Source organism: Chenopodium album, chromosome 8 (genome assembly GCF_948465745.1).
Source record: "Chenopodium album chromosome 8, dcCheAlbu1.1, whole genome shotgun sequence".
NCBI lineage: Eukaryota > Viridiplantae > Streptophyta > Magnoliopsida > Caryophyllales > Amaranthaceae > Chenopodium > Chenopodium album.
In genome coordinates this window covers 3,525,544-3,544,263 of record NC_137841.1, presented here as the reverse complement: position 1 = coordinate 3,544,263, position 18,720 = coordinate 3,525,544, and the positions used below count along the sequence as shown (strand labels likewise).

Genomic DNA, 18,720 nt, shown 5'->3' with positions numbered 1-18,720 from the left:
TCAACAAACACAGTATAAGGCATTGCACACATTCATGCTTCAAGCATAGTATAACAGCAAAAAGTTCGCCCCTTTGCCTCAGCATCATGTAAATGTTCATATCAAAGAATTAGGTAGTGCATTTTTTCTGTGTTGTATGAAAGAAATTAATCAGAGAATAGCAACAAGTTTTTCAAATGCAATATATGAAAGCTAAATATAACCAAGTCTCATTCTGAACTTTAAAAAAAGCCTACTGAAATCCTGTACAACTTGGTCTTAAGATCATTCATCTTTGTCCTTAGATGTACTTCGAGAGAGTCTTCTAACAATATCCTCATCGACAACTTTGTACTGCCTTGAAAATCTATTGTGTAGAAAGCCTGCAAATTTATCAACCTTCTCTTCATATCTGCTGTACAGAGCCGGAATTGTAACAAAAATTATAGTGCCTGTGAGCAACAAATTTCAGAGGTGAGAGGAAATACAAAATTCACAAAACACTCTAAAACAGAGCATTTCTAAAGCAAGTGATATCACCCAACAGATCCAAGTAGTGTGCCAAACATACTCCAAGAGACCAATGCCGCAATGCGAGAGGAAAAGATTAAAGAACCTTCAATTCTTAAAAAAAAAAAATAAAAAAATAATTAACAAACACAGAATACCATGACTCTGGATTCCAAAGAAATAATAACCAAGAGCTGAGAATAGAAAAGGGGAGGTAAGGCCAGAACAGGCGAAGGTACACCATGATCTACGGCCACACATAATGGGTAAAGGTAGTTGTTGGCCTATGCAACGACAGGTCGAAAAACTGAAATGGGTTCCAGATTTTGAAGGGTAACTTAGTAATTGCATACCAAGACTTTTTTTTTTGTTCCCCTACCTGTGTCAATTATGCTTTAAATAAACATATTTTACAAGATGCCCTCGTGTTAAGCACAACAAAATAAGATCCCAAACAAGGTTAGGGGAAATTGTAACCAGAAAATCAGTGTCAAAACTGTCAATACGCTTGCAGCCAATGTTAAAAGCAAGTACAAAAGGTACACCCTAATAATCGGCAGGAAAGGAAAAATTCCTAAATCAGCACAAAAGCAGATTATCAGTAAAATTATCAGTAAAATAGCCAGAAATTAAAAGCTTCTTGGAAGCTACCAGCATCTAAGGATATGTATTGGCAAAGCACTGTATTCCAGCACGGGTAAAATTTGTCAAGGAATCTTATCCAAATAGGGACACTGAATAATTAAGAAGGGAACGTAGGCACTAGGCAACAGTAATCCAAATTAGTTGGTTGACGAATTTGAATATCTGCCACAAAAAACTAATGTCTTTCCAGTGGCTTAACAACCAATATTGGGCTTGTAAAATTGAGCCAGCCTAAAGAAGACTTTACAATAAAGAAAAGCCAAAGAAAGTGAACACTGCTGTTGCTCAACTTCCCTCTATGGCTCTATCTCTGTTACATACTTCAATACTCCGTAGTTAATACCTACAAATTCTTCAAGAGAGAAAGCATCTGCTTTGTACAAGTCAGTGGGAATGTGTGCTATATTAAGTGATCTAGCAAAGCCAAACCAAGTTGTTTTCCAGAACTAGGTTACTGATACTAAACATATTCTATGCTTTCCTGAGTAAAGCAATGCTGAGTCCAGGGTTAGATGTAGCCCCACAAAGCTGGGATTCGTCATGTTGCCCAGTATGCCTAGATCTCTCTAGCAAACAATCTTCTCCCGCTAAAATGGATTTTTTTCACCCTAACCAGTTCACCAAAATTAGTCAGCTCAGAGGAATTTTGCTCTTCAGCCAGTTAATTGGTAAGGCTGCATACATCATGAACTTGTCATATCCCACCAGCAGCTGGGTCCCAACTTTGTTTTCCTTGACAAAATCCAACCCCTTTCTCCAGCAATGAGAATAGGTAGAATGTTATGGCTGCCCTGCCTCAGATTACATAGCATCGTTTACGGGCAGCCAGGAGAGGGCCAAGCAGGAAGAAAAATTAACTTATCCTTATCCTTGAGCTGTCTTCAGCTACTTTAAATCATGAGAAACCAGAGCACGTTAAAGAGTTTTATAGTACAGCTTCAATATGCCATCCAGACTCCAAGAATAGCACAGGCATAGACAGCTATTGTGCAGATAAAGTTATTTTATCTTAATATTACATGTAAACCAGTAACCCAGTAATTCGAGCAAGCCCAATGTGAAAAACTATAATCTAATCCTTAGAAACATGGGATTGAACTGTAATCAAATCTTACCTCTTTGTTGCACACACAGCAAATTTCAATATGCTAGGTACACTTTGCCAAAAGCACAACAAGATCATACTTCAAATTGTTTGGTTTTATGAAGTGCTAGACAGTAGTATGCATCTGGATGAAGTTCCTAGCAAGTTTACAGCCCCACAATATCAAGGTAATTATTGTCTTTAGAATAAGGGGAAAAGGTAATGAAATAAGACTATTAACATTCAAGAAGTGGTAAAATCTTGCCCAGATTAGCATCACCTCATAAAACACCATTCATATAAAATATAAATTGCCATCCTCGAGGGGTTCTGATCCTTCATGAGCCTCAAATCCTTACGACGAATCTAACATTCCTTCCTCTTACTAAAGGTTCCTTTTACCTTGCAAAAGGAGGGCTAATAACTATAACTATATCACAAGAATCATGAAGTCATCTACATTAATCCTTCTCTACCATTCTATTCTATCAGCTGCCATGTGCTCCCAAAGCCCCAAAGCACTTCTGTTGAACACCATCAATCCAGGTCAACTTTAAACCCAATATCGCGAGTCTCAACCAAAAATGATTGAATTTGGTTAACCTAAACTTCTCCTCTAACTCCAAACACTTTGCACAACAAATAATTAACATCACAAGAGTGCATCAATCACCAACCAAACTATCCAAGCACGATTGCACTCATTAATACAAACAAGCATAAGGCCATAAGGGTGCAACTTATGCAACAAAACAATATGTGCAAAGTCTCCAACCACTAAAAGATCTATTAGCATTCAAATCGCAAACCCATTTCACCAATTCTGCTCATCTGGATGTAAGCATCACTTGTTGCTTTCATACTTGAATTTTATGCATACTTTCATCATTCGAGTCTTTCGAGAACATAAAAAATACTAGCAGTAAAATAGAAAAAATCTTGGCAAGGGTAGAAAAAATGTCTATGCAAGGCACCAAATATAATATGTTTAAAGTGTAAAATAAAAGCAAGGATAGATCTCCATACCTACATAAGCAAGCGTAAAGAAAGAAAATAAGCTACCAACAACAGAAAAGAGCCACAACGCTGCCACCACCTGAAATAAGAAAGAATCATGGTAAGAAAATTCTACACACAAATGACTTGTAGTAATTAATAGGAATAGTAAGGGAATAAGGGGTTCAAATGGCACACACCGCACAATAAATCTACAATGTTGACTGAAATAATCAGAACTAGCAAAATAAAATAAAATAAAATAAAAGCTGAAGATTATCTTACACTCCCTCCAATCCTATTTGTTCTTCCCATTTGGAATTGGGAAGTAAAATCAGACTGGAGAATCTTAATGAGAAATATTATAATAATAGCAATGAATTACATTAAATAGTCCCACTTTTCTAAACAAAATAAAATGACAAAATAAAAGGAACAAGGTCATCGATGTGGCAATTGGGAAGATAGATTGATGATTAAAAATTGGAATTATACATGAGAAAACTTAATTAGTGAAAAATAATTTCTAAAAAGTGAAAAAAGTAATAAATATTGGCACATTCACACAAAAAAAAAAAAAAAAAAAAAAAAAAAAAAAAAAAAAAATCCTAATTGAAAACGGGAAGAACAAATAGGATAAGAGGGAGTAGGAGAAATTTCTATCCAAAAAGCAATGTAAATTGAGATTGTAAGTATATAATACATACTCAAAAAGTAAATAAAACAACTGCTTCTGCAGAAATTTTTACAGCAGATAAAGGAACATATGGGAGCATTGTAAGTTGAATTGATTATACTTGACAAATGGACATTTTGAGAAGTTCAACAGCTAAGACCAGCAAGTCCCATGGTTTCAAACATGGGGAAAATAAAATTCTTGCAATGTACAGCAGAAACAGACGTATTCATTCATTGAAAATTAAAGCTCTCAGGAGTCTCAGCTTCTCATAGATTGACATCATACCTTAAAGAACAATCTGAAGTCCTTGCCAAGTGTGATATCATGTGCCATCAACAGAAAATAGTTAACTTTGACACGAAAAGATGCAGCAGCAGAGGTAACTAAATCTTCTGACAACTCTAGTTCAGGCAGTTCTTCCAACTGTCTGCAGGAAATCAAAGAAAACCTATGATGCTCTAAGCAGCTGACCCATGGAGAGCTGATCAACTATGAGATTATGGACAAGGAAATAATTAATATGAAAAAGAAGTGAAGTGAAAGCCAGACCTATTTGTTACAACAGCATAATTGGCGCGAAGGAACTGCAAAACTATCAAGATGAGCAGGACATCCGAGCTTACTGATAAGAATGGTAATCCAGATTGCTCAAACAATAGCCATGCAACAGTAGCAACAGCAATGACCCCACAAGACAAGTGCCATTTCTTCCACAAGATCACATCAGCAGCTAAGCACAGAGAACGAAACATGAATCAAACAATGCAACTTCAATGACGACAGAATCTAATACTCCTTAAGTATAAGCCCTAAAGTAAAAAGTCAGAAGTTTCCTAGTCAACTAAAAGGGTCTACTAGGACTACAAAGCTGGAGACAGTTGTAAAGTAAACAGGAGTTTTCCTCAAAGAATCACCATATGGTAAAAAAATGATTACAAACTCTAGAAATTGTCATCCTAAACCTAACAATGGGCTTATTTAATGCATACCTCAACAATCTTGACACCTCAAAAAAGCACGGAACAAACAAATAGCGCACCAAACTCATTTGTATTTGATAAATAACAGAGGTATATGGATGGTATCATGAGATACAAGTGATGAATTGAAGAGTTTGTCCTCCAACGGTCTTCAAAGTAATATGAAGAAGCAATACAGTTTTTATTACCCCATATCAAGAAGGGCAAAGGTCTAGATCATCTTATTTGGCGTTCCTTCAATCACTTCCCCAAAACCACCAACCCTCCCACTAGAACGCAAGACAGCACTATCTTACAGTAAACTGAAAAGGTGAACGATTTAGGTTCCAAGCACCAATCTCTAAGGTGCATATACATAGGTGTAAATGTGTAAAGGAAATCGACATATCCATTCTTGAGGGAAAATACAAGGTCAATGGATTACACGAGTTCTGCAACAACAAGACGGTGAATGGATCCAATGTTTTTTTTACCTATTTTTTATGAATGCTATTCAACATGAGAGCTTGAAAAGGACCTGTTTCTAAGTCTAGGAAAGGTTAAATTTTGATGCTTTCATCCCGAATAACCATAGTTTCACAATTTGAGGACGATAAAGCACTCTTTGCAGCCCTTAAGCAAAAGCCTTCTTCAAAATCCAATTCAATAAGAATCACATATGTAAATTGCAAACACATGTAACACCATCATTCATAAAATTCACAAGTCACAACAAACAAACTTAATCAAACTCGAGTAAAAACAAAATAATGATCATACACCTTAACCTAAAATCAAACCCGTCTACATCATTGCCCTTTGCAACTTAAAAAAAAAAAAAAAAAAAAAAAAAAAAAAACAGTAATGATAAAGCATATAATTTTTACCTTGCCCACCTCCCATTATCTGATGCATCGGCTTCTGCCGCCCAAATAAACGGTAAACTGAGCTACAAGACGTTGAAGTAATACCACCAACATCCCTCTTTTGTTCACCATCCAGCTCACTAGTACTCTGATCTTGTAAATGCTCCATTATTTCACATCAAACACCCTGAAAAAATTTGCCACCAAAATTAATTAGCATCATACAAAAACAAAATCATTAATTTCTTAGAAAATCAAAGAAAATTATGAAATACCCACTTGAGGAAATATGAGTTGAAGCATCAATGGAGGTCTGAGCGTAACATTTACTCAACCAAATTTGTCAAATCAGCAACCCCAATTGACCAATTAACCTTGATTTTTCAACATATTTGTTTCTGGGTTCTAGCAAGATTGAAAATTTATGAAGATAAAACTTTTTTTGGGGAGGTTTATAAAATTTTTGGGTCAAATTAAACAAAGGAAGAGAACGTCACCCAATGTGATTTTCGTTTTGATCTAACCAATGTGTAAAGGGTTGAAGGTCAAGAATCAAGATGACGATATAAAAAGTGGTAGCACGTTTGTGTTTAAAGTCAAATTTAGCAAAATTATATTCGATTAAAGGCTAATGAAAATTGGTTAATTAGCTTGGTGATGCAATGTATGGTTTGTTACCTAGCTCAATTGTCAATCTTAGTTTCCTAGTTATATACAAATTGCGTTGTTAGCGGTTTATGACTATGGGCCTATGGACCCTACCTATCCCATCAAAATTCAAAAAGAACTATTCCTTGCTTTGCATTCAATTATGGAATTATGGGTATTAAATTTTATTTCAAAATTAATTTAAAATTACAAGTAAATCTATCTATCTATAAATAAACTAAAGGAACGATTTCCCATAATATTGTTGAAATAAAAATCAATTCCCATAATACATTGATTTAAAAATAAATTCCCTACATAGTGTCCACGTAGGATCGTTTTTTTTTTTTGCTTTTGGTTCAACTTAAAACCGCTAATGGTAATAGCGGTTTTAAAAAAGAGACCGCCTCTAACAATAACAGGACTCTTTGCGTCCTTGGTTAATTCACAAGGCATAGTCTACAGGAAAATTATTTCAAAGAGACCGCCTTTCAATACGACAGGTCTCTTTGTGTCCTTGTTAATTCTTAGCCCACAACAAGAAAAGAGAGCGTTGACAATTACACTTATAACTTCAAAGAGACCGCCTTTTAATAAAAACAGGTCTCTTTGACTTTATTTTACAAAAATTGCAAAACCGCTAATACCGTTAGCGGTTTTAAGTTGAACCAAAAACCAATCCTACGTGGACACTACTTTGGGAATTTGTTTTTAAAACGAAGCATAATGGGAATTAATTTCTATTTTAACAATATTAAGGGAAATCGTTCTAAACTAAAGTAGCAACCATTGACGTCATCTTTTTCCCAAAATTGTATACGTGTCGACTTATTATGAAACATTTTCCCGCTCAATTGTATGGCTTATTTTAGAAAAAAAAAATTATCATTTAAAGTTACATCAGTAAATTATTATTTACTAAAATAATGGGATTTGAATTGGTATAATTGTTTTTGTATTTATCCCAAGTTACTATACATTTTACATAAATTAATAATTTAAATTACAAGTAATAAAATAAATTGACTACTATTTTCCTAAAATGCAGGGATATTAACGGATAGTTGTTTTTCTACTTCGAATTCATATTAATGATTGACTTGCTTTTAAATAATGATTAATTATATTGTTGGGGTTGCTTCTTAATACAAGAATTTTGATTTTTTATTTTTTTTTTCAAAACATAATATTTTCTTGATACATTTTTTATTTATTTATTTTTTGTGTGTTTTTTCTTTTTTTTTTTTAAAAAAAAAAAATCATCCACCTTAATATTTTGACATACTATTGAATATGTTGATGATGATACCTTTTTTTTTTCTTTCAAAGATTGATAAATTGAACTTTGTAGTATTTCTCTGTATTTGATAATTTGGGTGTTTAAGTTGACCACTACAGGTCAATTATATTGAAAGTGTTGATTGTATTATTAGTAATATATCACTTAATATAACAACATAGGCTTATGATATTATCTATGGCAAAAATGTGGAAATATTAAAGTAAAATTAATATTAATAATCCGATTGATGTGTAATGTTGTCATGCATTACAAACTTAATACGGAGTACTATTTTAAGTAACATATTAATTAGTTATCTAACGCCTCACTCGAGAAGATTCTTTGTAGTATATATGCAAGTTCAACACTAAGGAGTACAGTTTTATTTGTTAAAACCGTGCATCGCACGGGGCTAATCTAGTATTAAGACTATGAGGGAAAAAAAAATTATAAGTTTAATGTACAAAAAAAAAAAATAGTAAATTAGGGGTAGTTTAGCCATTTCAGCTAATAAATGAGGGTAACATCGTCATTTTAGCTAATAAACAAAAGGTAGCTTTGTCATTTTATGTTTTAAAAGATCACTGATTTACAAAGTTGATATCCTCAAATATTACTTCGTACTCGTTTATATTGTAATACAAAGTGTTAACAATGAATTTTATCATGTTGAGTTGATGACAGATTGGAGGTGAAATGTTTGATTAATATGAGATAATAATCAATGAAATAATAAGAACGAGAGAGAGTGAGGGATAACTCAAGTGGTTAGAGCCCCCCTCCCGATTCCAAGAGATCGATATTGGGATCGATTCTCATTCCCCGACCTTGTGGCTCTCTAAACACCAAAAATAATAATAAGAACGAGAAAACCATAAAGAAGATAAACAAAGAATACAAGTATTTACCTGGTTTGATCAACTAGACATCTAGGCCTGCTATGTGGGTTGGGGTTCAACCTTTTCTCTTCAATATAATGGAGAAAGAACAAAGAGGACTATACAAGGAGTCCTTATAACTAAACGATGTATGTGAAGGCATAAATAATATGGTCATCCAATGATTCTTCATACAAAGAGTAACATAAGGGAACCCTAAATAATCTCTAATATGCTCCCTACATTAAATTGTAGTAGCCATCAAAGTAGTGATATCGTTCTCGAATCTGCACCAAAAAGATGACTCTCTTGAGTTCCTATCTTGATTTCTGTATTCATCGTGTCAGAGCGCATTATGCTACTCGATTAGAAGTCGTATCGAATATATTCTCTATGTGTCAACATACTTGTTGCGATGTACTGAACATGTAGTTCATGGAGAAATAATAATGTAAATCAATTAAAGTTGATTACAAGTCATATTTAGCTTAGTCCTTGATAAGGCTCTTAAGGTGATGGGCATGGTAATCAAAACCATACATGTGTATCACTATGTGACGAGGTGCTTTTGGAGATTCAAGCTTGTTTTGTAATGTTTGCATCTTCACGACTGAAGTGCTTTGCTATCCCCAAACAATAGAGATTTTTTCCCCTTCGGAATTTAACAAATGACTAGGCTTGGCTACAAATTAAAGGTCCTCAATGACTAAAGGTTTGTCTCAAAAGTGTCATGACGAATCTTTGAATAATATAATCAAATGTATTATACAATAATATAAGTTGTTCATTACCTTGGTGAATAAGTTGAAATTCGAGTAGAGCACTCTAATCCATTTCATATGAGACATTGTAAAATAAGATTTCAAATGAGTCATAATTTGAGATAATTCTCAATAGAATGAGCAGAATAAATTATAGGATGCTTACCAATATGGGAGTTAGTTTAAACGTTATCCCAGCCTTAATAATGATGCCAAGTTAACCTAGTTTTCGAGAATATCACGAACGAGATCAATGTTCTCTTTCTCATATTAATTCATCATATCTTTATTTTTCTACACTCATAAAAATATAATCTACTAATATGCACATGATATATATATATTTTTTCCCTATATTAGATTGCTTGATGTTAATGAATTATATACTCGAATAATAAGATGTCTAAAAACTTAGCTTTATGATATCCTATAATTTACTCTCAAATATGTTCAAGACAACCTTCACTCGGAGACATTATTTATTTGAAGTCCACGTCATCATGTGTGAGCATATCCAAATTTCCATAAGATTTTAGTAATTAAATAATTAAACTATCAATTGTTTTCTTTGTAGACACTAAATATTACTCCGTATGTCTTAATATGAACTATAATGTTTATTGAAATAAAAGTTCTCTGTTTTCTTGTCTCAATTCATTTGTTATATATATGGTATTAAATATGAGTATGTAAGTACGAAATACTCCGTATTATTTAATTAATTAATTAATTGGCCATCCGAAATCAAGATTTGAGAAAAAAAAAAATATAAAAAAAATAGGGAAGATCCTTGCTTACTACTGTTAGGTAGTATCCTACTACCAGCATTTCGAGATCGACAGCGCAACTTGAGCGTTCAACTCGCCAATATATAACTTTCATTTAAAGGCAAGATCTTCCCTTTTCATTTTTATTTCTTTCTTATTCTTATTCTTAAATATAATTTGTCACCCAATTTTTTATTTTCATTTAAAAAACCAAGTAATTTTAATAAATAGTGTTCTACCTTTCATCACCCTACCCTTCTACTACCCCTTTTCTTGCTTCCAATCAGATCTGCTCTACATTCTCTCAAATTTGTCAAAATTCATGATCTTTACCCAAATTTCGAGGTGGGATTTTCTTCAATTTCAATTTTTACCAAAATTTCCTTTCTTTTTTGAAAAAGAAATTCATTTTTTGATGTTCTTGTTTCTGATTTTTTTTGTGGGTAGGTTTTGAAGTGGAAGATTGATCAGTGATAACCGACGAAATACAACAAAAGGGTAAAAAGAAAAATGGGTGAAAATAGGGGTGGATTTCAGCTTGGAACTGTTGGGGCTTTGAGTCTCTCAGTTGTATCTTCTGTTTCAATTGTCATTTGCAATAAAGCCCTTATTAGTACTTTGGGTTTTCAATTTGGTAAGTTCTTATAATTCAATTTTGGGTTTTTATTAATGTCCATTAATTGTTTAGCTGATAAGGTTTTAATTTCTTCAATTTCTTGTTGATTTGATGAAGTGCTATTGTTTTTAATTGATTTTGATATATGTGACCTTAAGGCCTAACTGTATGCGATTAATGGCAATGTCACGCGTGAATCGGTGTTATTAAATGATATGTTTATGTGAATCCAATGTGTGAACACAGCTCGGGTTTAAGCTGTACTGGTTCTTGATTTGGAGTGGTATTGAGAATTCTATGATTTTAGATATAGTGATCTATTTATGCTTCACGAGGAAGAGGAAGTGGGCGTTGTTTGAAATGAAGGGGATTATGGTTTACTTTAATTTTGGGATTTTAGGATGTCCAAGAAATGGGATTGTGTTCCGCGCTTTAAATGGCCGTTCCTCATCAGAATGAATTTGATGGAACTTAAATCTGATTTCTAGCTATTAAGTGTTGTGGAGAAGTAGGGTGCACACGCTTGAAAACCTGTATATTGAGTTATGATTGTTTTAGTTGACACTGTATCCATAGAATTGAGATCTTTGGTGATTCATTACTACCACGTCCTGCAAAAGATGGATTACACTGCTTTGAATGATAATGTCTATTATGGGAGGTAGTGGGTTTGTGGTACTATTTGAGGCTAAGACACATTGTAATGTAATGCTTCGGTGTTCTAATATCTTGCCCTTTTGGAAATGTGATTTTTTTTATCTTCAATACATCTCATGTCATGGGCTAGTATTTCTAGTTGCTATAGATTAACAGTGGTAATTTGTATAAAATTATCAAATGATAAGATGTACCTTCCATTAAGTTTTTTTCTGAGGTTGGAATCCAGTTATCATTGAAATCTAGTAAGTGTATCCTTTGTTATTGTGGGTCATGGCCTGTAATTTTTTTGGCTGATGACCCATGTAGTCTTTTTCATCAGACAAAGAAGGGAGCATAAACTATTTTTTTTGGTAACATTTAACATGGAGAAGCTAGTTTTCGCAAACCGACAATGATACGGAGTACATTAATCATGAGTAAATATTGCAGCAGTCTTCAAATAGTTGTGGTGACCTATGTGGCTATGTGCACGGAATTGATTTCAACCAATAAGAGTCCTACATTCAAATTATTTGTCTTATGTTTGTCACCTTTTCATGTAAAAAAGGTGTTTCTTTTTCTTATAATTTATTTTAATTACCTGTTGGCCAATCTTGACTTGTTAGAAATGAACATTCTACTGTGTCTTGACATCCTAGATCCTACAGGATCCACATCAAGTCATGTTATTGCAGGGTGTCGAGTCTCTTCGATCTGGTACTCTTTCGTTAAATCTAATGATGGAACTTTTAAAAACAAAAAGCTGTATGATTTCATAGCTGTATTTCTTTTTTTTGACAGCAAAAAGAAAAAAAAAAAAACCCACAACTTTTCTTTTGAAACATTATAGAAAACTACATGTTATGTATTTGGGTCATTATATGTTTTTGATAATGTCTATGCCCCCCCTATGGCAGTAGCTTGAGTAGCTTCTGCTTCATCCCTGCACAAACATACCATCCTACTTCATAGGTTCACGTAAAATGTAGGCAAGCTTAACACCCTTCATCATGAGTCTTATCTAAAATGTAATCTCTCCAAAATGCTTGTAATTGTCCACGTGACAAGTAGTTTTCTTTTTACAACAATGTGACAAATTCTTTACCTTATATTGAGTATATTCTTCATTAAAAAAAAAAAAACCCTATTATTCAGGAAACTTTAAGCTGAAATTGACCTAATTTGATTTATAATTATCAGCATTTTCTAATCATAGATAGAACAGTGGTCAGCTAACAATTGAACAGTGATCAATGATTGGTCATATCTGGCTGTTAATAACTCAAGGTTTTGTTCTTCTAATATAATGTCTTAATAGGTAGTTATCTGCCAAATTAGAAAGAAGTGTTATAAACTACTTTTTATATGAACCTATGAGGTCATTGACTATTTAATGGATACTTTTTTAAAAAAAAATTTAATTTTTTTTAAATTTTTATTTAGTGTTTAGTTTTATTTATGATAATCATTAGGAGGGAAATAAAATCTCGCGTCAACAAATTGCCAGGTTTCTGGCAATGGTATGTATGATATCTGATATGGAATTATGGCATATAGGGCTGAAGTATTGAATCACTTGATACTGTGCCAAAAGTATCTAATAATTTTAACATGTCTAGTTAGAAAAATCGTGTGCTATCCACTTAGACAAATAAATTTACGTGAGTCAACCATTTGTCCAAAGTCTGTTGATAGTGCGCGCTTTACATGACCAGGGACTTAATTATGATTGTGATTGAAGTGCTAAGTTGTTTATGGTTCATTATCAAACATAAAGAGCCAACACAGTTCTTGAAGCTTGAAGCAAAAGCATCTTAATGAATGTCCTATACTCCTATCTATTTTTGTTCTTATAATTAAATTGATGATCGTTGCTGAAGTGATGTTACCTAAAGGGGTATATAGATAACTCAATCCACTCCTTAAAAAATTATACTTTTGGGTTTGTCACAAATTTTAAGTATATACGTTAAATGTGGCATTAAATCTATAGTGGATAAAGAGAGAGTGTTATGTTACATGGTAATAAAGTTTCTTTTATGGAGGGGAGAAAAAGAAAATATTTTTGGATGGAATATGCAAATACTGCCAATGGATGGAGGAAGTTTATGTTAGTTTTAATTGCTTTTAGTTATTGAGTTATCTCTGATTGATGGATGTTAGTATGTTACATTATAACAGAATTGATAAGAAGGGGGTGTCTTTAGATTTTCCTTACAAGTTATGAATGCAAAATGAATACTGAAAGCCAAACACCCTGTAAACCAGTTCTTATGGTGATTTCAGATTCTAGGGTTGTCATTGCTTAGAACTTTAATGCAGATTTTGAGGATATGATTAGGTACTGTGAGGATGATGAAGAGTAAAACATAAAACTTTATGCATGATGCAATTGGTAACTTGTGAACCTGTTGGGTAACTCACACTTGTTAATTTATTATTCTAAGAGAATTCTGCAGCTGTTGTGCTGTTTCTCCATCTCCTTGGATAATATTGCTTGAATGCATGTAATTTTAGGCTTGTTAACTGAAGAGTAAAGTAGCAAACATTGTGTAATCTAACTGTTCTAAAGTCATTAATCGATACTGGAAAGAACAAACACCTTGCAAAACATCTTCTCTGTGCCACACGTTGCATTTTTTCAATGTATATGGTGCTTGCGCTTTTCAAGAACTGCCCTTAACCTTTAATTTTCTCCCATAATATACTTATGCTAATTATACTACCCTTGTTCCTAGATGATTGATAAGATTACAGGAGCAACAGAAGCCAGGAGGAGTCGGAGAGAGATTTTATTGTATGGGGGCATATATAAGAAATTAAGAATAGGTTTGAGAAAGAGTGTTATAAGTGGGGCTTTTGTAAGAAGTCCGGGATTGTTTTAAATGGGCTACTAATGATAGTAGAAAATGTAATCAACAAAAAGGAATGTAGGTAGTATAAAGTAGTGAGTGATTTGTGTTAAAATGTGGATGAAAGTATGAAATAATTTCTTACTCCCTTTGCTCTATACCCTGTTTGGTAAGGATTTTCTCAAATTTTCCCCTATAGATTGAAACCCATAGCCGCCTCTCTCTCTCTCTCTCTGATAATCGTAGTGTAGCTAGACTGAGGGAGTTGCTTTTTATTATATTTTGAGGAAATTAATGACTGGAGCTTGTTTGAAAGCTTTAGTGCCTTATATCTTGAATCAAGGGGCATGCACCTAGATAATGCTATGTCAGCTCACTGTATTCTTAAGGACTTTGGCATTTTCTATGTGATCTTATGGCATTAGTATAAGGATCTTTGAGGAAGAATATTGAAGAAGTCTCAACCTCTCAGTGTATGGAAGTAGTATCTTATATTGAATTAGAGTCTGTTTAGTATGTAATTATAATTCTTAATTGCCAATAAGTCAATAACTTTTCCATTTCTGCAACGATGCAATTTGACACGTATTTTAATGGTGTCTATCTGAAGCTGATAATTTTGACATTATTCCTGAAGTGCCAGAGATTTTAATTTTTGTTATGAATGTATTTTAGCATGTACACAGTAAACTAACTATTGTTGTTTCTTGTCTATCTGCAGCTACTACATTGACGAGCTGGCATCTGCTTGTTACCTTTTGCTCTCTTCATGTAGCTTTAAAGATGAAATTATTTGAACACAAACCCTTTGAGCGAAAAGCTGTTTTGGGGTTTGGCATTCTAAATGGAATATCCATTGGACTATTAAATCTCAGCTTGGGTTTTAATTCCGTTGGCTTCTATCAGGTATGAAGCTGGCTAATTTCTTGTAATCTGTTGCATTGATAATACTAGGATATACTTAAGTAAAAAAAGGCTTGATGTTTTATGGGTCATTAAGGTCTGAAATCATTCCCTTTTCTCGAGTACATGTGCTCAATGTTTGTGATTTAAATGCTTGTATGTTGAGCGTTATAGGACCTTATTTTTAAAATTATTTTCTAGATTAGTTATGTGTTTAATCATGAATTATCCGGTCCCTGTTATAAGCTGTAAATAACTTTGCCAGTTCTTGCATTTTGCTGTTAAAATATATTTGCTGAAGTTCTCTTGTTTTGGTTTTATGCAGATGACAAAGCTTGCAATCATCCCATGCACTGTCTTTCTGGAAACTGTCTTTTTTAAGAAGCAATTCAGGTCGGTTGAAGTTTGACATTTTAATTGTGGTATATAGATGATTTGGATTCCATACTTTATGAGAGAGTTTTAGTAAATACGATTTATAATTATGAGCTTGCCTCGTTTTTGTAATCAATTTGGCATGACATTCATACAACCTCTTACCATTTCCGTCCTAGTCACTTGGTCACATTTCCCAAGGAACAATAGAAAATTTTCTTTTTTATATAAAATGCCTTTAATACATATATATCATTCAAAAATCTCATACTTCTTTTCAGGAAGTACAGGAACACTCACTAATACAAGAAATTTAGAATGCATTCAAAGCATATTGTTGTTGGGCATGTCCAAATTAAAGATAGTTCATACTTCCTCCATTTCTTTTTAACCGTAACCCATTCCTTTTAGGGAAGTTGCAAATTAATTGCAACTTTAATTTGGACAATGATTCTCTCTATCTCTCTGACCTACTCATCACATGGGTCACCTTTTTTTTTTTCTTTTTTTTTTATCTCTTTCCTCTCTTTAAATACCGCACACACACCCCATGTTGCAATTAAAAAAGAACGGAGGTGTACGTATAGCTCGCACATAGATAGAGGATAAGATAACCTTTTTTGGCTCCCAAAAGGCCAAAAGAACTGCAACAGTCATTAGTATTGACTTTGAAAAGTAATTACATTTTGTATCAAATCTTTGTGCGAAGAAATTATTTTCATTAGATAAAAGCAGTACAAATAATGTTTGTGTATATACATGGAAATGTAGATGCTCTGCTGCTGTCCCTGATTTTACTTTTCTCTAGTATGGTGTTCTTGTTGTTGTAATTGGTATGTCTTACAGTACTAAAGTTTTCTGTGATCTCCTTCATGCAGCCGAAGCATACAGAGCTCTCTTGCTGTACTTCTTATAGGTGTGGGGATTGCAACTGTTACAGATCTGCAGCTGAATGCTCTGGGATCTTTCTTATCTTTCCTTGCAGTGATCACAACTTGTGTTGCGCAGATTGTATCCTTTCTGAAACTGTTGTAGTATGCCCTTTCCCTTTCTGTTATTTCTATATGTGCATGCCTCTTATTTTTCTGACTGCACAAATTAGCTTGATAGAACTCACTTGCTAATTTAGCAGAAACACAGTTTTTGACAAATGTTTTTATGAAAGCTCTGCATGTGGCAGAAAGGTTGAAATACCGCCTTATCTTGACAGTCAAAGCAATGACTGCTAGGTATCTTATTTTACTTTCAGTGCTGAATGGAGGGATAAATTTTCTGATAGTTGTAACTTTGAAATGTATCTTGTCCTATTCAAAATCATTGCTGACTGTTGTAGATGTAAAGATGTTGTGAATAAGCCTGGTAAAAGGTATATATAAATATATATGTGCGTGTGTGTATCTTTTGTTTAAGATCTTAACCATACCATTCTAGATGACAAATACCATCCAGAAGAAGTTCAAAGTTTCTTCAACTCAGCTGTTGTATCAATCAAGTCCTTACCAAGCAGCAACACTGTTGATCTCTGGGCCATTTCTAGATAAACTTTTGACAAATCAAAATGTGTTTACTTTCAATTATACAACACAAGTATTGGTGAGAAGATAGATTTCCTTTTCAGTTTATTACTCTTTCCAGTGACCTTATTTTCAACTATATGTTTGACAAGTCTTTTCATTTGTTTTGCAGACTTTCATCATAATTTCCTGTTTGATTGCTGTCTCCGTTAATTTCAGTACTTTCCTTGTGATTGGAAAGACATCTCCAGTCACTTATCAAGTGCTAGGACATCTGAAAACATGCTTGGTTTTGGCATTTGGCTACATCTTGCTTCATGATCCATTTAGCTGGAGAAATATTCTTGGAATCTTGATTGCGTTGGTGGGAATGATTCTTTATTCCTACTACTGTACCCGAGAAACTCAGAAGAAGGCGTCTGAACCAGCTCCATTGTCTCAGGTACTGTTTTCTCAAGAAAAAAACTCCCAACTTTGACGACCTGTTTGGTTAGCAACATTGGTAATGAGTTTATATGTAGTTTTGTAAGGGAAGTGTCATGTCATTGACCGTAGTAATATTTTTCATTTTTTTTTTTACCCTTTTAAAAAATAAATTTTTATTAATTGTCAATATCACCTTTGAGGTTGTAAATGAAAACTTATGGAGAAACACATATTTGGGGATGGAGGTGCATCACTCGTATATTGACATGAGGAATTCTTTGCAGAATTATATACAAACTCATTATCATTTTTCCATACATATATTTTTTTTTTATCAAACAGGCTGTGAGTCGTTTATGTAATCTGTATCATTTCACCAATGAGCTTTTTTTTGGATGATATCTGAGGCTTTTTTATCACCACTAGGTTAAGGGAGATGAGTCTGATCCTTTAATTAATCTGGAAAGTGGAGGCAAGGGGTCTACCTGATGGGGAGCTTTCCAGAGGCACATCTAAGGAACTCAAACAAACTTGTTTGATGGGTTCCTCGCCTTTGTATGCCATTGATCAGCACTAGGAGAACTGCTTATGTGAAGATAATAGAGTTAGCAGTTAGCTGGGGTTCTCATGTAATGGCTGTCATCCCGTAGAACAACAGGTATGAACGGTGATATGGGAGCCTTCAGCAATAGCTTGGCAGTTTGTTGAGTTTGGAGAACTGCCCTTCATTGTCACCATTTTTGTCATATAAATAGTTTGGTAACCCAATTGATTGATAAATCATTAGTCGTGTTCTTAATATAGTGCAAAATATGATCATAGATTCTATATATATCATCAAGATACATAATTCTTGACACCTTTTAGCTTTGAGTGTCCGCTCTATTATCTTTTGCGTCCATCATGATATTCAGGTTTAAGTTAGCTCAAATAGAAGGATAAATGTTGAAATCATTGTTATTAAAATCCCGATTTAAATCTTATAATCTTACGATTTATGCATGTCATACGATTCGATTTACGATTCTACCTGATTTTACATATTTCTTAACTAGCAAAATGTTGCTCGCTTGGTTGGATGTAGGAATTTATCCTTCTCTGAAATATTGCAGTGTTTTTATGTCTTAGGAAGTGGCAAAAATTGTATGATTGGCTAGAGCTTCTTGTAGCAAAATTTGCTTGGCTTGCGGAATAATCGAAATGGAAGTAGATTTTCAAGAAAGTTGTGCTTGTGTGTTTTGTCGTCTGAATAATTTCACCGCAATTTTCCTATCAGAAGCTCTATGTCCTGTCTTATTTAGTCAATCAATAGGGGGGTTAATACGTAGGAAAAGACTTGGA

The 18,720-nt window shown here is 33.6% G+C and overlaps 1 protein-coding gene and 1 pseudogene across 2 annotated transcripts; one reads left to right on the top strand and one right to left on the bottom strand.

The window, feature by feature from the left end:
* Window positions 1-72: 72 nt before the first annotated feature.
* Window positions 73-6,405, bottom strand: LOC145641602 (reticulon-like protein B16). The gene is made up of 6 exons (XM_081692453.1): window positions 5,998-6,405; window positions 5,740-5,905; window positions 4,443-4,623; window positions 4,179-4,320; window positions 3,245-3,314; window positions 73-431 (listed from the first exon to the last, which is right to left on the bottom strand). The coding sequence occupies exons 2-6, from the start codon at window positions 5,885-5,887 to the stop codon at window positions 265-267; spliced, it is 708 nt and encodes a 235-aa protein (XP_081548579.1). The 5' UTR covers window positions 5,888-5,905; window positions 5,998-6,405; the 3' UTR covers window positions 73-264.
* Window positions 6,406-10,105: 3,700 nt separating this feature from the next.
* LOC145641598 (UDP-xylose transporter 3-like) lies at window positions 10,106-18,252 on the top strand (annotated as a pseudogene). Its single transcript, XR_014115480.1, has 8 exons — window positions 10,106-10,399; window positions 10,502-10,688; window positions 14,883-15,067; window positions 15,390-15,457; window positions 16,318-16,450; window positions 16,871-17,032; window positions 17,126-17,395; window positions 17,806-18,252. The product of XR_014115480.1 is annotated as a UDP-xylose transporter 3-like (transcript).
* Window positions 18,253-18,720: the final 468 nt, after the last annotated feature.

What these genes read in the sequence shown, in the direction of transcription:
- LOC145641602 (XM_081692453.1), bottom strand. Translation starts at nt 5,887, where the DNA reads ATGGAGCATTTACAAGATCAGAGTACTAGTGAGCTGGATGGTGAACAA. An exon ending in GATAATGGGAGGTGGGCAAG is followed by an intron (nt 4,624 to 5,739) that starts GTAAAAATTATA and finishes CTCTGTGCTTAG; the next exon opens with CTGCTGATGTGATCTTGTGG. An exon ending in CTTTACGCTTGCTTATGTAG is followed by an intron (nt 432 to 3,244) that starts GTATGGAGATCT and finishes TGTTGCTCACAG; the next exon opens with GCACTATAATTTTTGTTACA.